Below are 17943 nucleotides of genomic sequence, written 5' to 3'. Positions count from 1 at the left end.
TATCAAAGCAAGATGGAATACTAAATGAAGTTAGAGGTTCTGTTGGCATCTCCAACACCTGTTTCCTCAAGATGGTGTCTCTCCAGGAAAACAAAACAATATTACAGTTACAGTATTTATAATTGGCAGCACTCTTACTCATCCATCCTCCTTTATTCTGCAAATTATTCTTACTTAATAATTAACTCTGTCAATACTAGTTCACTAATTTACTTCATTATTCTCTATCACTCAATTAGCTCTACAAATAAGCTTTTCATTTGTCATCATTCACCTCCAATTACAGTATCATATAACTTACTCCTCAAACTCACGTGAAGACCAGCAAACTCATCGCTCACACCACCACAAATACAGGCACTGAACCAGTTGCCCGATTGTCCAATTTCTCCTTAATTAATCTTATGTAATACTATGTGGAAAATTAAAAGAAAATTACTCTATGTACGCACTCTTAATTTTCAGTTAGGATACTCGAATCTTCCATAAAATAGATTACCGCACTAATATTTTTGTAAAGTAGAGTCTTGGTTGACAGTTTCCGGTACTTTACTGTAGTGGAAATATTAACTGTATAAGCATTAATACTGCAGTAGAAGGAGTAGCGTACGATGAAGAGGAATTTGAAGGGAAAAGAGCTCTTTGGTTTTGTTAAACAAATAATGAAGATATAAAGCAAGATAATTAACTAAGTCTCTATCATAAGCTGATCAAGAAGTACAGTAAAACCTCGATTAACCGACCACATATGGGGGGGAAGGTGCCGACGGATAATCCGAAAGGTCGGTTAATAGTACATAACGTCTACGGAAATAAAACATACATTTTCAAAGTACCTTTCCCTAACCTACCTCATTTAATTCCCTCTATTCATTTTTGTTCATTTGCCATTCATATTTCAATAGAATTTGCTTTAAAACATTAACCACTTTAGTAAATAAATATGAACCAGCACAGAAACCGTGAATAAAAAATGGAAAAGTCAAAGAACATACAGTATGTCATCACAAAAATTGTGACCAAGTCCCAGGTTGCTAATCTGACTTTCTACCTCATTTACACACAATAGCAGGGTCTCAATTATTTCTCTTACTATTGACAACACAACATACATATATATATTGTTTCACACTCTTGATTTTTTTTTTCATTTTTGCATTTATTTATAGTTCTTTATTACTACAGTGATCCCTCGGATAACGAGATTTCGGTTAATGATTTACCTTCCATAAGATTCTTAACTTCGGTTAACGAGCAATCCCTCGATTAACAAGTTTTTTATGAGCCGACCTCAACATGTTTTCGCTTGCATTTGGCGGTTCACCAGCTGTAGTATTAGTTCGCCAATACATTAATCGGTTTTAGGGCTTAAATTCCTTACTATTTTAGTAAATATCAAGAAGTTTATACTATTCAATAATTTTAAAAGTTTAATATTAAATTTTTTAGTCATTTTAACAATTATTGAACATAATTGAAGGTAAGGTAACTAGTTTTATGCGTGCCATGCAGCCTGGCAACACACCAAACAGGCGTCAGTTTCTCTGTCTTTTCAGTGGAGGTAACATCTTGCTTGACTCTCTCTTCAACTAAACGCTTTTTTTCTGTGTTTGCTTTGCAAGAAAATTACTGGTCATTTTGAAATTTATTTTACATATTGACAATATATAATGCAGTGCAGTGTTGATTTAAAGAAAATAATCTTGAATTACACCAAGAGAACTAAAATTTTATGGGTGAAATGGCACCATGGGGTGACTTCTCTTCCACCCCAATGCCTTCTCTTCTACCTTCGCCTCCACCCCCATTCTAATTCCCATCATAATCATCATCATCATCCAGGAGCCTTCTACATACACACCTAAAAGTAAGTGTATTTTTCTACCTTTTTTGTTGAATTTAGGCAATTTTCAGTGAGCTGGAACCAATTACCCAAAAACCCATTGAAACAATGGTTTCGGTTAACGAGTTTTTCGGTTAACGAGCAACCTGCTGTAACGGATTGTGCTCGTTAACCGAGGGACCACTGTATTATTATTATTATCATTATTAATATTATTACATTATCGCCCCCCCCAGGTCCTGATGTGGGTCAATGACCTGTGCCAGGGTGGGCTAATCCCTGTATATATTAAAAAAAAAATAAAAAAAAATAGTAGGAGTTCGGGATTGGCGGTTAATCCGAAAGTCGGTTAATCGAGGGTCGGTTAATCGAGGTTTTACTGTATTGGTGTTGACCAGCGTATCAGTTCAACTTGCAAGACTAAGACATGAAAACAAAACAAATAAAACTAAAAAATTAGGCTGCATTTATTTATAAACAGCACATTTAAATTGACTAGGAATCATCAGGTTTCTTATTTTCTGTAAGTGATCACATTTTCAAATATTGTAGCAGCAACATCATCTATCACTAACTTAGTGCATCCTTACCAGCCATATGACTTTTTTGGCCCATGTTATCCTATAAATAATATTCAGCTACTCCTCGACTTACGAGGGGGTTAGGGACCAAATCCAGGTCGTAAGTCGAAAATGCTTATATAATACAAAGAAAATCTAAAATGGGTGTCTCTTTTTCTTCTTAGCACCACAAATCTCTCACGTTTAAGCTTGGCAGCCATTTTAAAGTGAATTACAAAAAAAAATTTTGTCAGTACACAGCTCAACCACTAACGCCGGGACTCGAAAATACGTAATTTGACAATTTGGGTACGACTGAGGCGGGTGTATGTCCGGGTGGTCGTAAGTCAAGTAGGTCGTAAGTCGAGGAGTAGCTGTATATAGAAATACTTAAAAGACATGTATACAAATCATTGTTGAAAAACTATTGTTACTGTATACTTTAATCGTTAAGTTGTATTTCTTTTTACAATGGATATGATTACTTCATCAAAAGACCGTCAATTCATGGGTAACTTTAGTAACACGACAACAAAATGTGGTGTTCAGCAATTAATTATCAATGTCAATGGGATATATGTACTGTACAGTGGTCCCTCGGTTAACGAACGGTTCGATTCATGAAATTTTGGTTAATGAATTAGCTCCCAGAAGGATTTCAGTTCGATTAACGAACAAAACTTCAATTAACGAAATCCTTACGACAAACACGTTTTGTTGTGCGCACCAGCTGATCGGCTAGTCCGCCAATACAGTAATTGGTTGTATGTTCACATTCGTTTCCAGTGAGGTAAAAATATCAAGAAAGTTGGTCTCTTGAATATTTCTGCATTTTTACATTAAAATTATTGGTCATTCTGAAATTTAGTTAATATAATGATAATATACAGTGCAGAAATTATGAAACATGAAGGCATTAGAAGTAATGCACTTTGTAAAGAGTGCCTCTACAATCAGCCGTTTGATATGTAAACAAAGCTGCCGGTAATGCGAGACACACCTCAAAGTAAGTTAAAATACAGTACAGGTATTCTATTGTTTTTTTTATTTATTATTGTACAGTACAGTATACTGTACAGTGCAGTAGTGTATTTAGTTTATATTTAATGCTTTGTTAATTCTATTACTGGTATTACAGTACTTTGTATGTACTTTTCCTGTGAATTGGAATCAATTACCCAATATCCCATTGAAATAATAGATTTGATTAACAAAATTTTTGGTCAACGAGCGACTCTGTGGAACGAATTGTGTTCGTTAAGCGAGGGACCACTGTATGTATGTATGTGTGTGTATGTATATATATATATATATATATATATATATATATATATATATATATATATATATATATATATATATATATATATATATATATATATATATATATATATATATATATATATATATATATATATATATATATATATATATATATATATATATATATATATATATATATATATATATATATATATATATATATATATATATATATATATATATATATATAAATATATATATATAGTCATGGTATAGTGAGTTTTGATAAATTTATAAGTTTTGTCACCAAATGTCCTTGTAGCAGCTTACAGCAGCTTGCTCAACCATGAGTTACTGATACTGCACTCATCTTATTGGTCAACTGAAATATTCCACATGTAGCCCTTCTCTACAACACATGCATGACAGTATTTTTGTGGCAGGTCTTCATTTGTTCTAAATTTGTCTCGACCTCTCTTTCTCCAATCATCTGTATATCACCTAATGTTTTTCCAGGAAGTGGAAGAGGGTGGTTGTGAGTTCAACAGAATACATACCTCTCCAGAGCTTTTAACTACTCTTGATTGTAATGGACAGAAGGACATGAAGGGGCAGATCCAGGAATATAAAAAATGGGGGGGTTTATAAAGGATTTTGGCAGAGGAACATGGCAAACAATGTGAATCCAACCAGCTGGGTTTGGGGGTGGGGGGAGGACGACTATAAGCTACCCTCCTCCAGAATTTTTTTTTTTAATTTGACCTCTATCATGGCTATTTTGAGGTCATTTTGAAGCAAGGTGCACTTGATATTAGGAGATATTCTGAGGTCAATAGTAATTACTTTTTAGTACAGTATACAAAAATGCCAGAGTACAATACTGCATTAAAGAAAAAGTATTGGAATTTTCTGATAAAAAAAAGGGGGGGGGGGATTCCGGACCCCTTGGATCTGCCTTTGACATTCATTCCTCACTCAGAGAACAATACTCTAATTTGAAAGTCACCAATACTTTTATGGCCAAGTGTACCAACACTAGGTATCCCTAACTCAACACAGCTCTACCACCAACACCTTACATGAAGTCAACCAATCAGATTAATTTCCATCATTAGGCTCCCTATTTTTTTTTAATATATACAGTGAAATTAATTACTGTTAGAAAACAATACAGGTATTGGAAAGTATTAAAACTCATACACTTTACAAATCAAAAAGAATTCTTTATCATCATCACAAAACTGTGATTCTGGGCAGGTGAGTGAGGTCTTGATGCCAGCAACACCAAACTTTGTTACAACACACTGCTCATTAGTAACTCAAGTAAGCATTAGTTGCACAGGTCTTGGGATGAAGGTAATGTTTTCATGGGGGGAAATGTTGACAAAAAGCTCAATGTTAGAGTCACTTGGATCAAGACTAATAAACCAATTACTCTTTAAATGTCATTCAAAGCTTGAACAAATGATTTGTGCTACCACTTACGAATGACAAGAAAATAAAATAAATATATAAATAAGTAAATAAATGTACAATTAAGGACAAAATACTTTCAACACTTGGCAATGTCTGGCATCTATTTGTGGGTGACATACTGTGTGATTGATTTACAGGTGGTTAAAGTTGCTTTACATTTTATACGAAGTCAGAATAGCATGAAAATGCAATATATACCCAAAAAGGACAAATTGAAGTAAATATAAACTAAAACTTCCCATCCTCCTTACATACAAAACCTCCTAGTAGATGCCAAATATTGCCAAAAAGTGTTTAGGAAACTTTGTCCACAACTGTAAATGAAATAACCTTTCCCAAATAGCATCCTAACTCATGCTACCTCTAACTACTTAACAAAACTTCCCCTTGCAACCAACCCAGGAGCCAAACCTCTCAAAAGTTTAGCACTCACAATCTAACTATTACTTCACATAACCTTACTTTCTCTTACTTACCAACTATGTAATACTAAATATTATGAGGCTCATGGAGATAGCCACGAGTTTTCCTCAAAACCGTAGTAACCAAAAGCCAAGTTTAAGAGACTAGAAAATTCATAATTTGTATATTAAGTAAATGCTTAAATTTTAATCAGTCCTGTATTTCATGTCTAAATAAATTGTCAAGGAAGAAAAAAGATAAAAAAAGGACTAATGTATAACTATAATCCATCATTATATGTCACATTATAGTGGTTATTTTTTCATTATACAGTACTAAATATATTACCTTGCCCACCAATTACAAAAAGCACTTTTCAATAAAACCTGAAACTATTACTTGTACTTAGAAAATATAGCCAAACACTTCTGAACCTTGATTTCTTAACTAGGGAACTGCTAAAGTGTTACACTCAAACTAACCACACATTTATTTGTGTACTGTAACTCTCACAACTTTAATTAACCCAAAAATCTGGGTATTATTTCACCATCACACTGGAATGGTTAACTATAATAACATATAAACTTAGTTATATTACTGTAGATGAAGTGGATTAAGAAAAAAAAAGTTAATAATAGATTTTAATGGCAAAAGTAAGAAGTCAGTGAGTGGAATTTGTCAACTAAAAAGTCTGGTATTCTGCTTATTCATTAAATTTATTATTATTTTTTTTTTGAGTATTCAACAAGACTCTTTGCCAAGAATACATTTCATATTTTTAAAGATCTTTCTGATAAGCATAACTTGCACCCATGCAGTGCAGTAACTCCTCCACATCAGGAACAGTGAGTGAAGCTGCAGAAATGTACACCCAAAATGCCTTGAACTAGTCACACCTTATGTCACCCCCATCACCCACTCTACCTTTACATTCAGTGTCAACGACCAATGTTTAAAATTATTTGACAAAACTTAAAATTGACAACATTACTTACCAACAATGATGATGAGGACGATAATACCGATGACGCCCATAATGATCATCATCTGTCATGAAAAATAGTTGTTAAATACTAAAACTATTGGGGAAACAGTCAAGACGATAACTTCTTTCCCTAATCTTTACCATACAAAATAAAAACATATCCAAAGGGGTAAAGAAACCCAATTAAAAATCAAGTACAGTACCAAGCAGTGGGCAATGGTGTTGAAAAAGATTAAAAAATGAATGAAGGAAGAGATTGTGTTGTAGCCACCTGACACCTTGGCAGGAAAGAGCTTGCAAAAAGGAAAAGGTGAAAATATGAAGTTGACAAAATTTGAGCAAAGGCAGAATGTTAACAAGTTTAAGAGTTAATAAAAAGGAAAGAAAATAGCAAGTGTAACAAGTCTTACATTAGTTTGGCCACAGGAAGATAAAGCATAGCAAAATATATAAGCAATGAGTGTGTGTGGAGATGGATGAAATGTAACCACTAAGCAAATGAGTTCAGAAATGTATAAAAAAAAATTAATTTAGGCTCGACTAACAAAAAGGTGATGTTTTTGCCTGGATATTAATAGAAATGTACCTAAACTTCCTCACCCCAGTCATTAATAGTGTAATGCAAAATGTACCATAATGCATCATGAAACAGCATATGCAAAGGCTGGAAATGTGACAGAAGAAGCCTGGAAGGGCTCTGAGAGCTTTGTAATTTTTTGAGTCTACCAGTGACTGGATAGGTTAAGATGGATTTATAAACCTGTGTAATGGTATTACAAGCTTGACATGTAAACCTGAAAAAAGCTAGCAAGTAATCAGATAATAGCGAGGAAGAAATTACGGAAATAGCATTGGAGGAAGGCTACTCAATCTGATGCACAGCAGGGGGAGGTCAATCAAACAAAAATAACAAAGTACATGTACAGTATACAGATTGAGAGGAGTAAATTATCACTAAATTTTAAACTATTGTGACATCACATTTATTATTCTTTTGCTAAAATTAACAAACCATGAACAACCAATCATAAAATTACCAACTGTGAACCTAAGCAGCAGCAGTCAACTACTATACTACCATCAACTCAAATCAAAATTTGTCCTCATACACAACACAACACCATAAATTTGACTAAGGGAAGTTCTGTATAGAAAACATTATGATCTATGCATCCCAAGAAGAAAAAGGAATAACCTGTACAGTACCGTATACAAGACTTAGGTCAGGTTACAGGAAAAACTAATTATTGGCTAAATCAAGGGAATATTGTCTGCAGAAGTACAAGGTAAATCTTAGAAAATTTATTCCAAAGGTAGCATCTATACCTATGACTTCAAAATGGCGGTGCGGACAGAAAATGACAGATCAACTGAAAGAGAACAACAAATTCATATACAGTATACTACAGTGTACTGCATCTCTTATCTAACCTGACTAAAGAAAATGGTATAAAAAATAATCAAGTTTATCTTACCTTGAGGTTCTTCCACCACATTTTCCTCTTTAGTTTGCCGGCCTGTTGTTCAAATTGTGAGGCTCCTTGTTGGAGGGCATCTGAAGCATACCAAGATGCATTACAATCATGGCAAAAAATACAGTTCAATTGTCAACCTTACCAACAAAAATATCTTTTAAAAATGTCTTCTTAACAATGAAATGTACAGAGGAAAATTATTACAGTACATTACTAGCAATTAAGTGGGACTGCATAAATTCTACATTATAAATTTAATCCATTAACTATCTCCTCTCCTTAACATGTTTATCTTTTCATCTATTGTTATAACTGCAGAACTTATTGCTGAAACTGCAGGTCATATACTATACTAAAATTATGTAACATAAGACTTGGGGATCTCAACAGCATTACTCAACTTTTGATCCTACAGTTTTATAACATTTTGCTCATCAATTCTAACCATCTTTCTAACATCTGCAAAGATGACAGTAATAATAATTACATTTACTGAAGAAATCTTTGACATATACAATGGTTTAGTCTTAACTTCCAGAGTAATCAATCTGATATTTTCAATTTTTTTTTTAATCTTGAATGAAGAGGATAATAGAATGAAAGCCTGATTGTCTTCTTCAAACCTTTCATCGTGTACAATATATAAAGGTAACTGCATTTTTACTCTTATCGTATATTACTTAGAAGTTAAAACCCTAGATAGAAAGTACATGCAAAAGAAGAGTAAAAGTATTGGTTAAAATAAATAAATAAACAATAAAGGAAAGCCACAATATATTCCAAGGGGATATTTATCACACTTCAGCAGGGGTTGTATGTGTGCAGGTGTGCTCAGGTCTCGCCGGCTAAATTCATTTCCCTACGACAAGACAAGTCTTCATCACATCAACGCTACATCTACTGACTGCCAACTTTATTTAGCAAATGCACTCCCATGCAACTCTGTTGATCCATGTATAAGTTACCCATCTGGATGCCTTTTAGTTACCATGCAACTCTGTGGATTCATTAATTATCTAAGTTGCCTATCTGGATGTCACTTCCCATCTAATGCTTACAAGACTCATCCCAGGGAACATCTCCATAACAGATCTGGATTCATGTGTCAGTCAAATATTTTGATATTCATAGCATTTAATAAATGTACTGTACTGTACATGATTCTGGTAAAAGGCCAAAACAAATTTGGATTAGCCAATCATTTTCTCTATTATAAATTATCTGATTAGGCATTCTTGTGACCATTTCTCTTTGGCTAATACTGTATTGTACATTCACAACATTATGATAAATTCCTTGAATATCATGTGTTTTGCAATAGTTAATAGGAACAGCATATTTCATATAGTTGGCAGTTCAATACAGCTGACTGTATTACAGCTACTACAGTAGGTATACTCCCTTTAGCCCTACAGTAGATATAGTGTAATTACTGTAGATAAACAAACTTCTGTATGTAGACAGGTGCTGACATTTTATGTTTAAACTGACTGTTTATCAAATATTTCAACTCCTGTGCAAAAATTAAATATAGTAGCTTGAAATTTTCATTAGACCATCCAAGAATACATATAAAGATATATATTATTTTTCAATAAATAGAATTGAATTTTTTTTACTTAAATCCTGCCAATAAAGGTGGATTGTAGAAGAGTACAGATACAAAACAATAAGCCCACCAGCAAGTGCAGTACAGTACAAGCTTAGAGCAAATATTAGAAAAGCTTAAATCTTGCTACATGTATAAGCCAGTGCAGAGATGTGTAATCAAACTTTAAAGGATTTGGGGGAATCCTATCAACTTAAATATTAGTTCAACACTGTACAGTACACATATATTGTACTGTACAGTAGTATATATCCAATGATACTTGTAAAAATTTGACAAAATCTGTCACTTTACATCATTTACTCAATTGATGATTACACTTACCTCAGTTTATACAGTTAAAAGATTATTGCTGTATTTATATTGGCCTTATCTCATAACACATCACACATTTAAATTATCCTCAATCACAGAAACTGACATTTGAAAAGTACAAAGTAGATCCCCCAGTTTATATGTATAATATGTGCTGTTTTTGGAGTGTTTCCCTAAGTTGATACCAGCCATGCTGTAGAGACGTGTGGAACATATACGTTAACATATCTCGAGAGTCTATGAGAGATATTACGAGTTGCAGAAGAAATGCGAGGTATTGCAGAGCCTTACGTACCGCGCCATGCTGGTCAAACATGAGAGTGGATGGATGTTACTGATGAGTTTAAAAATATTTAGCAGTCTTGATCAAAACAGTGACCCAATTTTCATACACAGTGTCCATGCATTTTCCCTGACACTATCATCATGAAAGGGCCAAATGTGATTTAATTAACCTTTCTTTACTAAGACACACACTTAACTAGTAATTAGGAGCTGCACCTTTTCCCACACTTTAAAGGTTACCTCAAATATTGATAATTGTATCAAATTTCAAGCAACGCAAAAACTATTTTAAAAAATTCCCTGAACATAAAGTTAATAATTACAGGACTCTTCAAAAATCCATAAAAACACTAAGATAAAGTAACAATAATGAAAAAACTAGTCCTTGTGACATCTAAAATTTAATAAAAATCAAAATAAAACCTCATCAATTATGGTTAAGCCTTAACACCCATCATTGTATGATACTAAAACTGAAAGTCAAATCACTTCAAAAGCATAAATCGGATCAAAATTCCGTAAATAAAAATAGAGGCAATTTTTAATGGTCATTCGAATGGCAAACTTTCATCCTCAAGTGTACATAAAGCTCTGAGAAACAGTCTAGAGGTGCCGTACCATTCACCTAAGAATCAGTGGTGTCCTATGCTGATTCAGTGAAAGCCAAAACAATGCAAGGTACTGCCTACTAACAGTTTAAGTTATTTCAAGATTTGAGGTACAATTCAACAAAATCTTTACTTCACACTTCTTGGAGAGACAGAGGGACAGCAAATATTTTTTTTTTAAATTCCCCAAACCATGAAATACTAAATGTGTACTAGGGTGGAAGTGTGTGTAGTTTTGCAAATCAACATAAAAGATCTAAGGTGTGATTAGCAAAGCCTCGTCCCCGCCTTGTATACCTGCGCGATCGTCAAGCTCGGAGAGTTTCGAATCTCTCTCGAGCACCTTCTCCACGTTGGTTCTCATCATGTCCACCACCTATACTTGGCAAGAGGGCACAGTGTTCAGGGGAAAAACACACATACACTCACCAAATTATAACGTATAACGGAAAGATATGCTGTGGCGTACATACGAATACATATGTACCCTACATACTTGTATACGCTCCTGGTTTGCATTGATAGGGTTCAGTATAATATATTGTGGAAAATAAGAAGAGTAAATAGGGAAGAAGAGTGTGAAAAAGACACAAATGAGAGCATATACAACGTGTGGCAAGAAACACCACTACAGTATACAGTATTAATAAATGTTAAAGCACAGCAAGAACAAACTTAATACATGAATTAGAACAGCTAGAAGAGAATTACAAAAAAGCCAAAATTATATTACACTACATCACTATATACTGAAAATACTGTCAAGTGCAATCTTGGATCTTCTTCAAGAAAGGTTAACAATGTACTGTATTGTATCTTAAATGTCAAAATATTTGAACATTACTACAAATCAAAGTAAAAGTCCAAAATTCCATTTAACATCTTATGAGTATAAATACTAACTCTACAATTAGGTTCTGTTTAAAACACTGCAGACTAGAATAATTATTATACAAGTGATATTATGTAGAAATGTATTAAAATTCATGATCAGCTGGACTTGTATTTCTCGACTCTGCATTATAGTATGTACACACAACACTAAATATAAGCACAGCTCCCTGAAACATCCTTCTAGAACTGTTTTTGGCTACATTATATTTATGGATGACTTGATATTCTTTATCAATTTTGAAGCCAAAGTTCTATTGAACCTTTATCAATCCTTTATGATTCACACCAGTGTAATCCACAATAATTAAACTATTAGCTTAGAGACAACACAAATGGTTACTGTAATAACTCTCTCCAGTATCATATCAAAACAAGAAATAAATAACTGATACAACTATACAGGGTTTTTCTCATTAAAATTAATCATATAAAATACTTTACACACCCAATTTTTTGCATAATGAAGGATTAAAAATATAAAGTTTTGTCTTTAATTTTAAACTAAGGTTCTTGCACAATATGGTGGGCAGGTGGTAGTATATGCAGAGTTAAAACTACGACTGACAGTAGACGACCTAAGGATTCCAGGTACAGTATTTTCTGCCCTTGTGTGTGTGTGTGTGTGTGTGTGTGTGTGTGTGTGTGTGTGTGTGTGTATCTATCTATCTATCTATCTATCTATCTCTATCTAGATATATAAATATATATATACACAGCTAGACCCCGACTTCGACTGCTTCGACTTACGACCGCCGCAGTTGTGACTTTTTTTTTCAAATGACACACGCATTTTCTATACCGAAACGTTTCCAGTTAATGTAGTCTCCATGTATAATTAGAAAATTATGGGGGCCCCGTGTGCATTCAGCTGACTACATTAAAGGCAAGTGCTCAGTCACACTGTATCCATTCATCATTATTTATTACTTTCACTGTACTGTATTTCATTGTAGATTTTTTATTAAATTTATATTTTTTATTTTTATTTTTTTATATATGTCGGACTTACAACCTGGATTTGGTCTAAATATAATCAGGGTCTAGCTGTATATATATATATATATATATATATATATATATATATATATATATATATATATATATATATATATATATATATATATATATATATATATATATATATATATATATATATATATATATATATATATATATATATATATATATATATATATATATATATATATATATATATATATATATATATATATATATATATATATATATATATATATATATATATATATATATATATATAAAAGTTATCAAGGCCCAAACAATGTAGAAAAATAACAATTGTGGGACCAGTTTAAGTTACTAGGCAAATAAATATGACCAGTTAAAAGTATTAAAAGGTTTGAGAGATCATTAGCCACTGTAAGCTGCCATACCTATACATGTAAGAATACACTACCTACAGCTAGTAGGCTGCTATCAAACAGGGAGGTACTACCGCCCGGGAAGATATTGGAAGCATAATGTATTGTCTAATGGTAGACTCTGCTGCCATTTGGCATCACGAAAATTGTGACCAAATCCCAGGTTGCTGATCTGACTTTATGCCTCATTTACACACAATTGCATGGTCTCAATTGTTTCTCTTACTTTGACAACACAACTTATATCTATCGTTTATCACAATTTTTTTTTTAATCTTGCATTTATTTATGGTTCTTTGTTATTATTATTATATTTTTTGTATTTGTATTTTATTATCATTATTATTATTATATATCTTCGCCCCCCCAGGCCCTGATGTGGGTCATTGACCTGTGCATGGGTGGGCTAGTCCCCTTAAAAAAAAAAAGGCTGAGGTGATGCAAGAAACTACTCAACACTAAGCTTTCCCACTGAAGATGCTCATTTGAGGATTTGGACAAATTTACGCCAAGCTAACGAACCTAACACTGTCTTCCCCTTATTAAGGATGACACCTCTTGGTGGAACAACAATTTTTAAGTGACAGAATGGCCCTCACCTTGGAATCATATCAAAATTACACTGGCTATACAGCGACTTTCATTTTGTACTGCAGTCCCTTCAGGAGATAAAATTAATCATGTGCCAAGAGTAAATTTTGCTAGAAGACAAATTTCAGGTACAGCTGATATACAGGTCCATATTTCCATACTGTACTTCTATTGTGAGGAACTATCGATAAGTTAGTCTGCAGCATATAAACTTTACCAAAGTGGTTGACTCTGAAAGACAAGGAACAACATTTGGACACAATGAGCCGAGGTGTAAACAATGCCCTGATTATGGGTACCTGCACGGTCATCCAGCTCGGAAAGTTTCTGATCCCTTTCCAGGACCTTTTCCACGTTTGTCCGCATGATGTCGACAACCTAGAGTCCACAAAAATCCGCCACACACGGTAACAATGAGAAGGAAGGGGGATGAAGAAGGGAGAAGCCAAATCAATAAAAAATAAAAAATCACACATAAACCTGACATGTAAACTTATGATGAAAACCACATACCAACATTAACTAATAAGACTGTACAAAAAACGTAGAAGTGGAGAATATGGGGGTTAAAAGGAAGCACAGTAGACAAGACAGATTAATGGTAGTTAGTAAGAGGTGAGGGTTACTTATTTAAATACTGTAATAGACTTCATAAACAGCTTCCTGGAAAAGTGAACAAGAATAGTTAGTTCAACTCAGCACTGAACAAGGTTTTTAGAACAATTCAGCACTTTAAGAACTGAATAAGGATTATCTTTTCAAATCAACAATCTTGGAAATATAGATCAAACGAGAACTCAAAATCAGCTTCCACTTTCTGCCATATGTCAGATTAAGTGCTTCAAATCTTAAACAAACATGATACTGTACAGTACTGTACTTGGATTTTACAAGAAGCTGACAATAAGAGTTTAAATTTTATATTTTTTACACTTGAACTTATTAAGACCTGAAACCAGATTATCCACATTTTGCCTATAATTTTTTTTTTTGCTCATTACCATTGTCAAACTAACCTTTAATAAATTATCATACCCACTTCCAAACAAATGAGCATTTCACTGTTACTCTCATATATCTCTCTTTCACTTTACAAACTATTTTTTTTTTTAATTTCACAGAATTTACTCAATCGATAGTGCCAACAATCATGGAATATTAAACTCAAACACATTTTCAGTTTAAAAGAATTACAGTACATGTACAGTAGAAGATTGTCGGCACTGATATCAAACACATTTCCTTGTAGCTGGCAAAAGAAGGCAGCAAGGAGACTTACTGTATCAGATACTGTACTGTACAATCCTCACTCCAATTGTTAAATTCAAAATGTAATGAACAGGCTTACTGGAAAGTAGAGGTTTTTATTAATTCTATTTTACACAGATTAAGAAAGTATTTACAACAGAAAGCATATTTTAGTTTTCAACAATGTGGACAACCGGTGGTCTTATTACCTACAGTATACTATGAGTACAGTACAGTACATTATATACACATGAAAATTTGTATTGTATTGTATTTTCATGTGTACACTAATAAAAATGAAAAACAATATCCATGATTTCAGATTTGAAAAGAAACACATGACATATTAGTGGGAGCAGCTTCTTCTAAAGCCCAAGTGCCACTGTCCCTCACAGTCAACCTAATACACCATCTCAAACCTATGGGGAACATACCGGTAACTGTGCCACCAACAAAACCTAAAACCACACCCTCAAAGCTAAAATCCATTCAGTTTAGCAATACTTTTGAACTATACATAACAGAAAATGTAGAGATAGCATTATTATGATGGTTAGTATGCAGCCTGCCTGTAAAACACAAGGTTAGTTAAAGCAGAGTTGAAGCTTAAGCCACATTATCTCCCTCAAGCTGGCAGGCAGGTGAACCAAAGCTGGCCAAGATCTTTGGATTCTCACCTGCTCGGTCATCTAGCTCTGATATTCTCTGATCACGTTCCAAAACTCTCTCCACGTTGACTCTCATTATTCCAACAACCTGTTTTACCAAACAAAATGCAAGCAGTGCAATAATAAAAAATAACTTTGTAATGCAAACTGTTTCAAATGAACTGAAACTACCAAGCATATATGGTATACGGTACAGTTAATTTATATATGTACTGGGGAGTATATATTACTTTTTATTAAGAATTATTAACAGGCCATCCAATTTGAAAATTTCCTTAAAACTTTCTTTTTTGGGGGTTTGAGTATAAAAAAAAGCCATTTCCCCAATCAATATTATGACATCCTGCAACATTTTGCTTTCAGGTAATCTTCATGTCTTGTTATCGAGTTTTACTGTACAGTATACTGTTATCAAAACTATCTTTAATTTTTTTTAATGTTATCATTTACCTCACTGGAACTCAAAGGTTGTCAGTATGTCTTATAATTTTAACTCTGATGCAAGTACAGCACCACCTTTTTAAGGTCAACATTCTCACTAAACATTACCTTCCATATTCTCCCTTTAGATTAATTCTTACATTCACCATTAGAATTACCTATCATATTTTCCCTTTACACTACTTTCTGTATTCTCCTATCAGTTTGCTTTCCACGCTTTTTTTTAATTAAATCAATAAAAACACATGAAAACTTTAAGGAGTATACTGCCCAATACTGAGTGTGTTCCTGTTTAACCTACGAAGTCTACAACTTATTTTCTTCATATAACAATCAAATGACATTCTGGGGACAGCAATACCTATACTCCATAATACTTGGTCTCATTTCCCCTCATCCCTCTCAAGACATATTTTGATATTAAAAATGGTAGTAATTTCAAGTATATTGAAGAAATTTAGTATGAAGGGCTTGCATTAACAAAACAAACATATGAAGCACAAATCAAAAAAGAAATAAAAATATTTACAAGTTCAAAAGATATGTGATGCATCAGGAGAATGAGAAACTGTAGGAACTGACAAGCTTTGTGAGGAGCTCTTCCACTTACTGCATATTGATTATACTGTATCCCTCATCACTGTTTGCCAGTAATGCTTCTCTACAATCAACATTGTAAAATTAAATTGAAAAGACAAGGAACTAATTACTTCTGCAAGGTCCAAAATCTTCACACGTTTCAATCAACTTCTTCATAATTATGTAAAATACTAAATTCTGTACAGTTCATATTTTATTTCAAGCTTCAGTTGCAAGACCAAAAATTTAGTTCCATTACAATTTACTTAAAAGCTATAAAATATCACAAACTGCAAAATTGTTGCATTTTATATATACAGTAATCTTAATAAAAACATACACTGAGTAAAACAAACCCTTCACCAGTGCAACAAACACACTCGTTTAATACAAAAATGCTAGAACTCAGCCCCGTCACTTCCCTCAGCATGCTCCTTCTGGCCTACCTGCACGGGCCTCAAGTTCTGACAGTTTCCCATCTCTGATCATCACGAGTTCCACGTTCTTACGCATTACCGAGGTTACCTGCTCCACCACAAGAAATTGGGTCAAGTTTACTCCTTATGATAAAGACTCAGTGGCACTTGGAAATATAGTTCCTATAAGCAAACCTCTGTGGCTATTGAAAATGAAAAGGATTTCTCAAAAGATTTTCTGACAACAGTATATTAACGATTTCTCAAAAGAATTTCTGACGACAGTATATTAAGCCAAAAAAGCTTTTATATTTATTTTGAGAACACTGGAAGATTGATCCTGACCTCACATTGACCAAACCTGGACAAAGCAACTATTAACATTCCACCAAGGCCATGGGGGTTGAAGCCCAGAGACTAAATCAATGATTAGTTAAGCTTTTCCATTACGGGGTATACCATACATGTACAGTACAGTCCAGTACTGAAAAAAAAACTGCCACTTACGACTTAAAAGAGAAATTAGTCATGAGGCCAACCCTGCAGATGGCAAGCCACATATCACTTCAAACTAATGTATGTCATAAGCTGTGATTGCAGGACTAACTCACCGAGTTCCAGCCAACATCAAAATTACCCTTAAGGCAAAGGTATGGACCCGAGTCACTTTATTCAGGGTCACTCATAAAATAGCATTTAAAGTTCGATCCTCCATTTATGACCAAATGCCTGGCAAAAAGACTTATAAACTTAAGTCAGCTGGAGGCAACATAAAAAAAAAAAAGCTATTGTGTTAATGTGACAAACACAACCCTGATTACTGGACCACCTGAGTAACACCATGAATCTTGGAAAAAAAATTCAAATCCAAAAAAATATCTT

At 33.5% G+C, this 17943-nt stretch overlaps 1 protein-coding gene across 12 annotated transcripts in view; it reads right to left on the bottom strand.

Annotated features, from left to right (window-relative positions):
- Positions 1 to 17943, bottom strand: part of LOC121863269 (vesicle-associated membrane protein 2-like) — a 54014-nt gene that overhangs the window by 13648 nt on the left and 22423 nt on the right. For 9 of the 12 annotated variants that reach the window (XR_006088364.1, XR_006088365.1, XM_042361839.1 and 6 more), the window contains exons 3-5: positions 15635 to 15713; positions 8008 to 8087; positions 6543 to 6594 (exon numbers count right to left, since the gene is read on the bottom strand). Coding sequence is in view for 10 of the 12 variants with exons in the window: in XM_042361839.1 (XP_042217773.1) it covers positions 6543 to 6594; positions 8008 to 8087; positions 15635 to 15713 (211 nt within the window). In the remaining 2 variants the exon portion in view is untranslated. Of the gene's footprint in view, positions 1 to 6534; positions 6595 to 8007; positions 8088 to 11121; positions 11201 to 14008; positions 14088 to 15634; positions 15714 to 17091; positions 17171 to 17943 lie in introns of those variants that run through there. The other 3 variants (XM_042361834.1, XM_042361832.1, XM_042361841.1) reach the window with 3 other exon arrangements.

Source organism: Homarus americanus, unplaced genomic scaffold (genome assembly GCF_018991925.1).
Source record: "Homarus americanus isolate GMGI-L3 unplaced genomic scaffold, GMGI_Hamer_2.0 scaffold46197, whole genome shotgun sequence".
In the NCBI taxonomy this organism is placed as follows: Eukaryota; Metazoa; Arthropoda; class Malacostraca; order Decapoda; family Nephropidae; genus Homarus; species Homarus americanus.
Note: the sequence above shows the minus strand (reverse complement) of the source record. Positions and strands in the feature narration are given on the sequence as shown.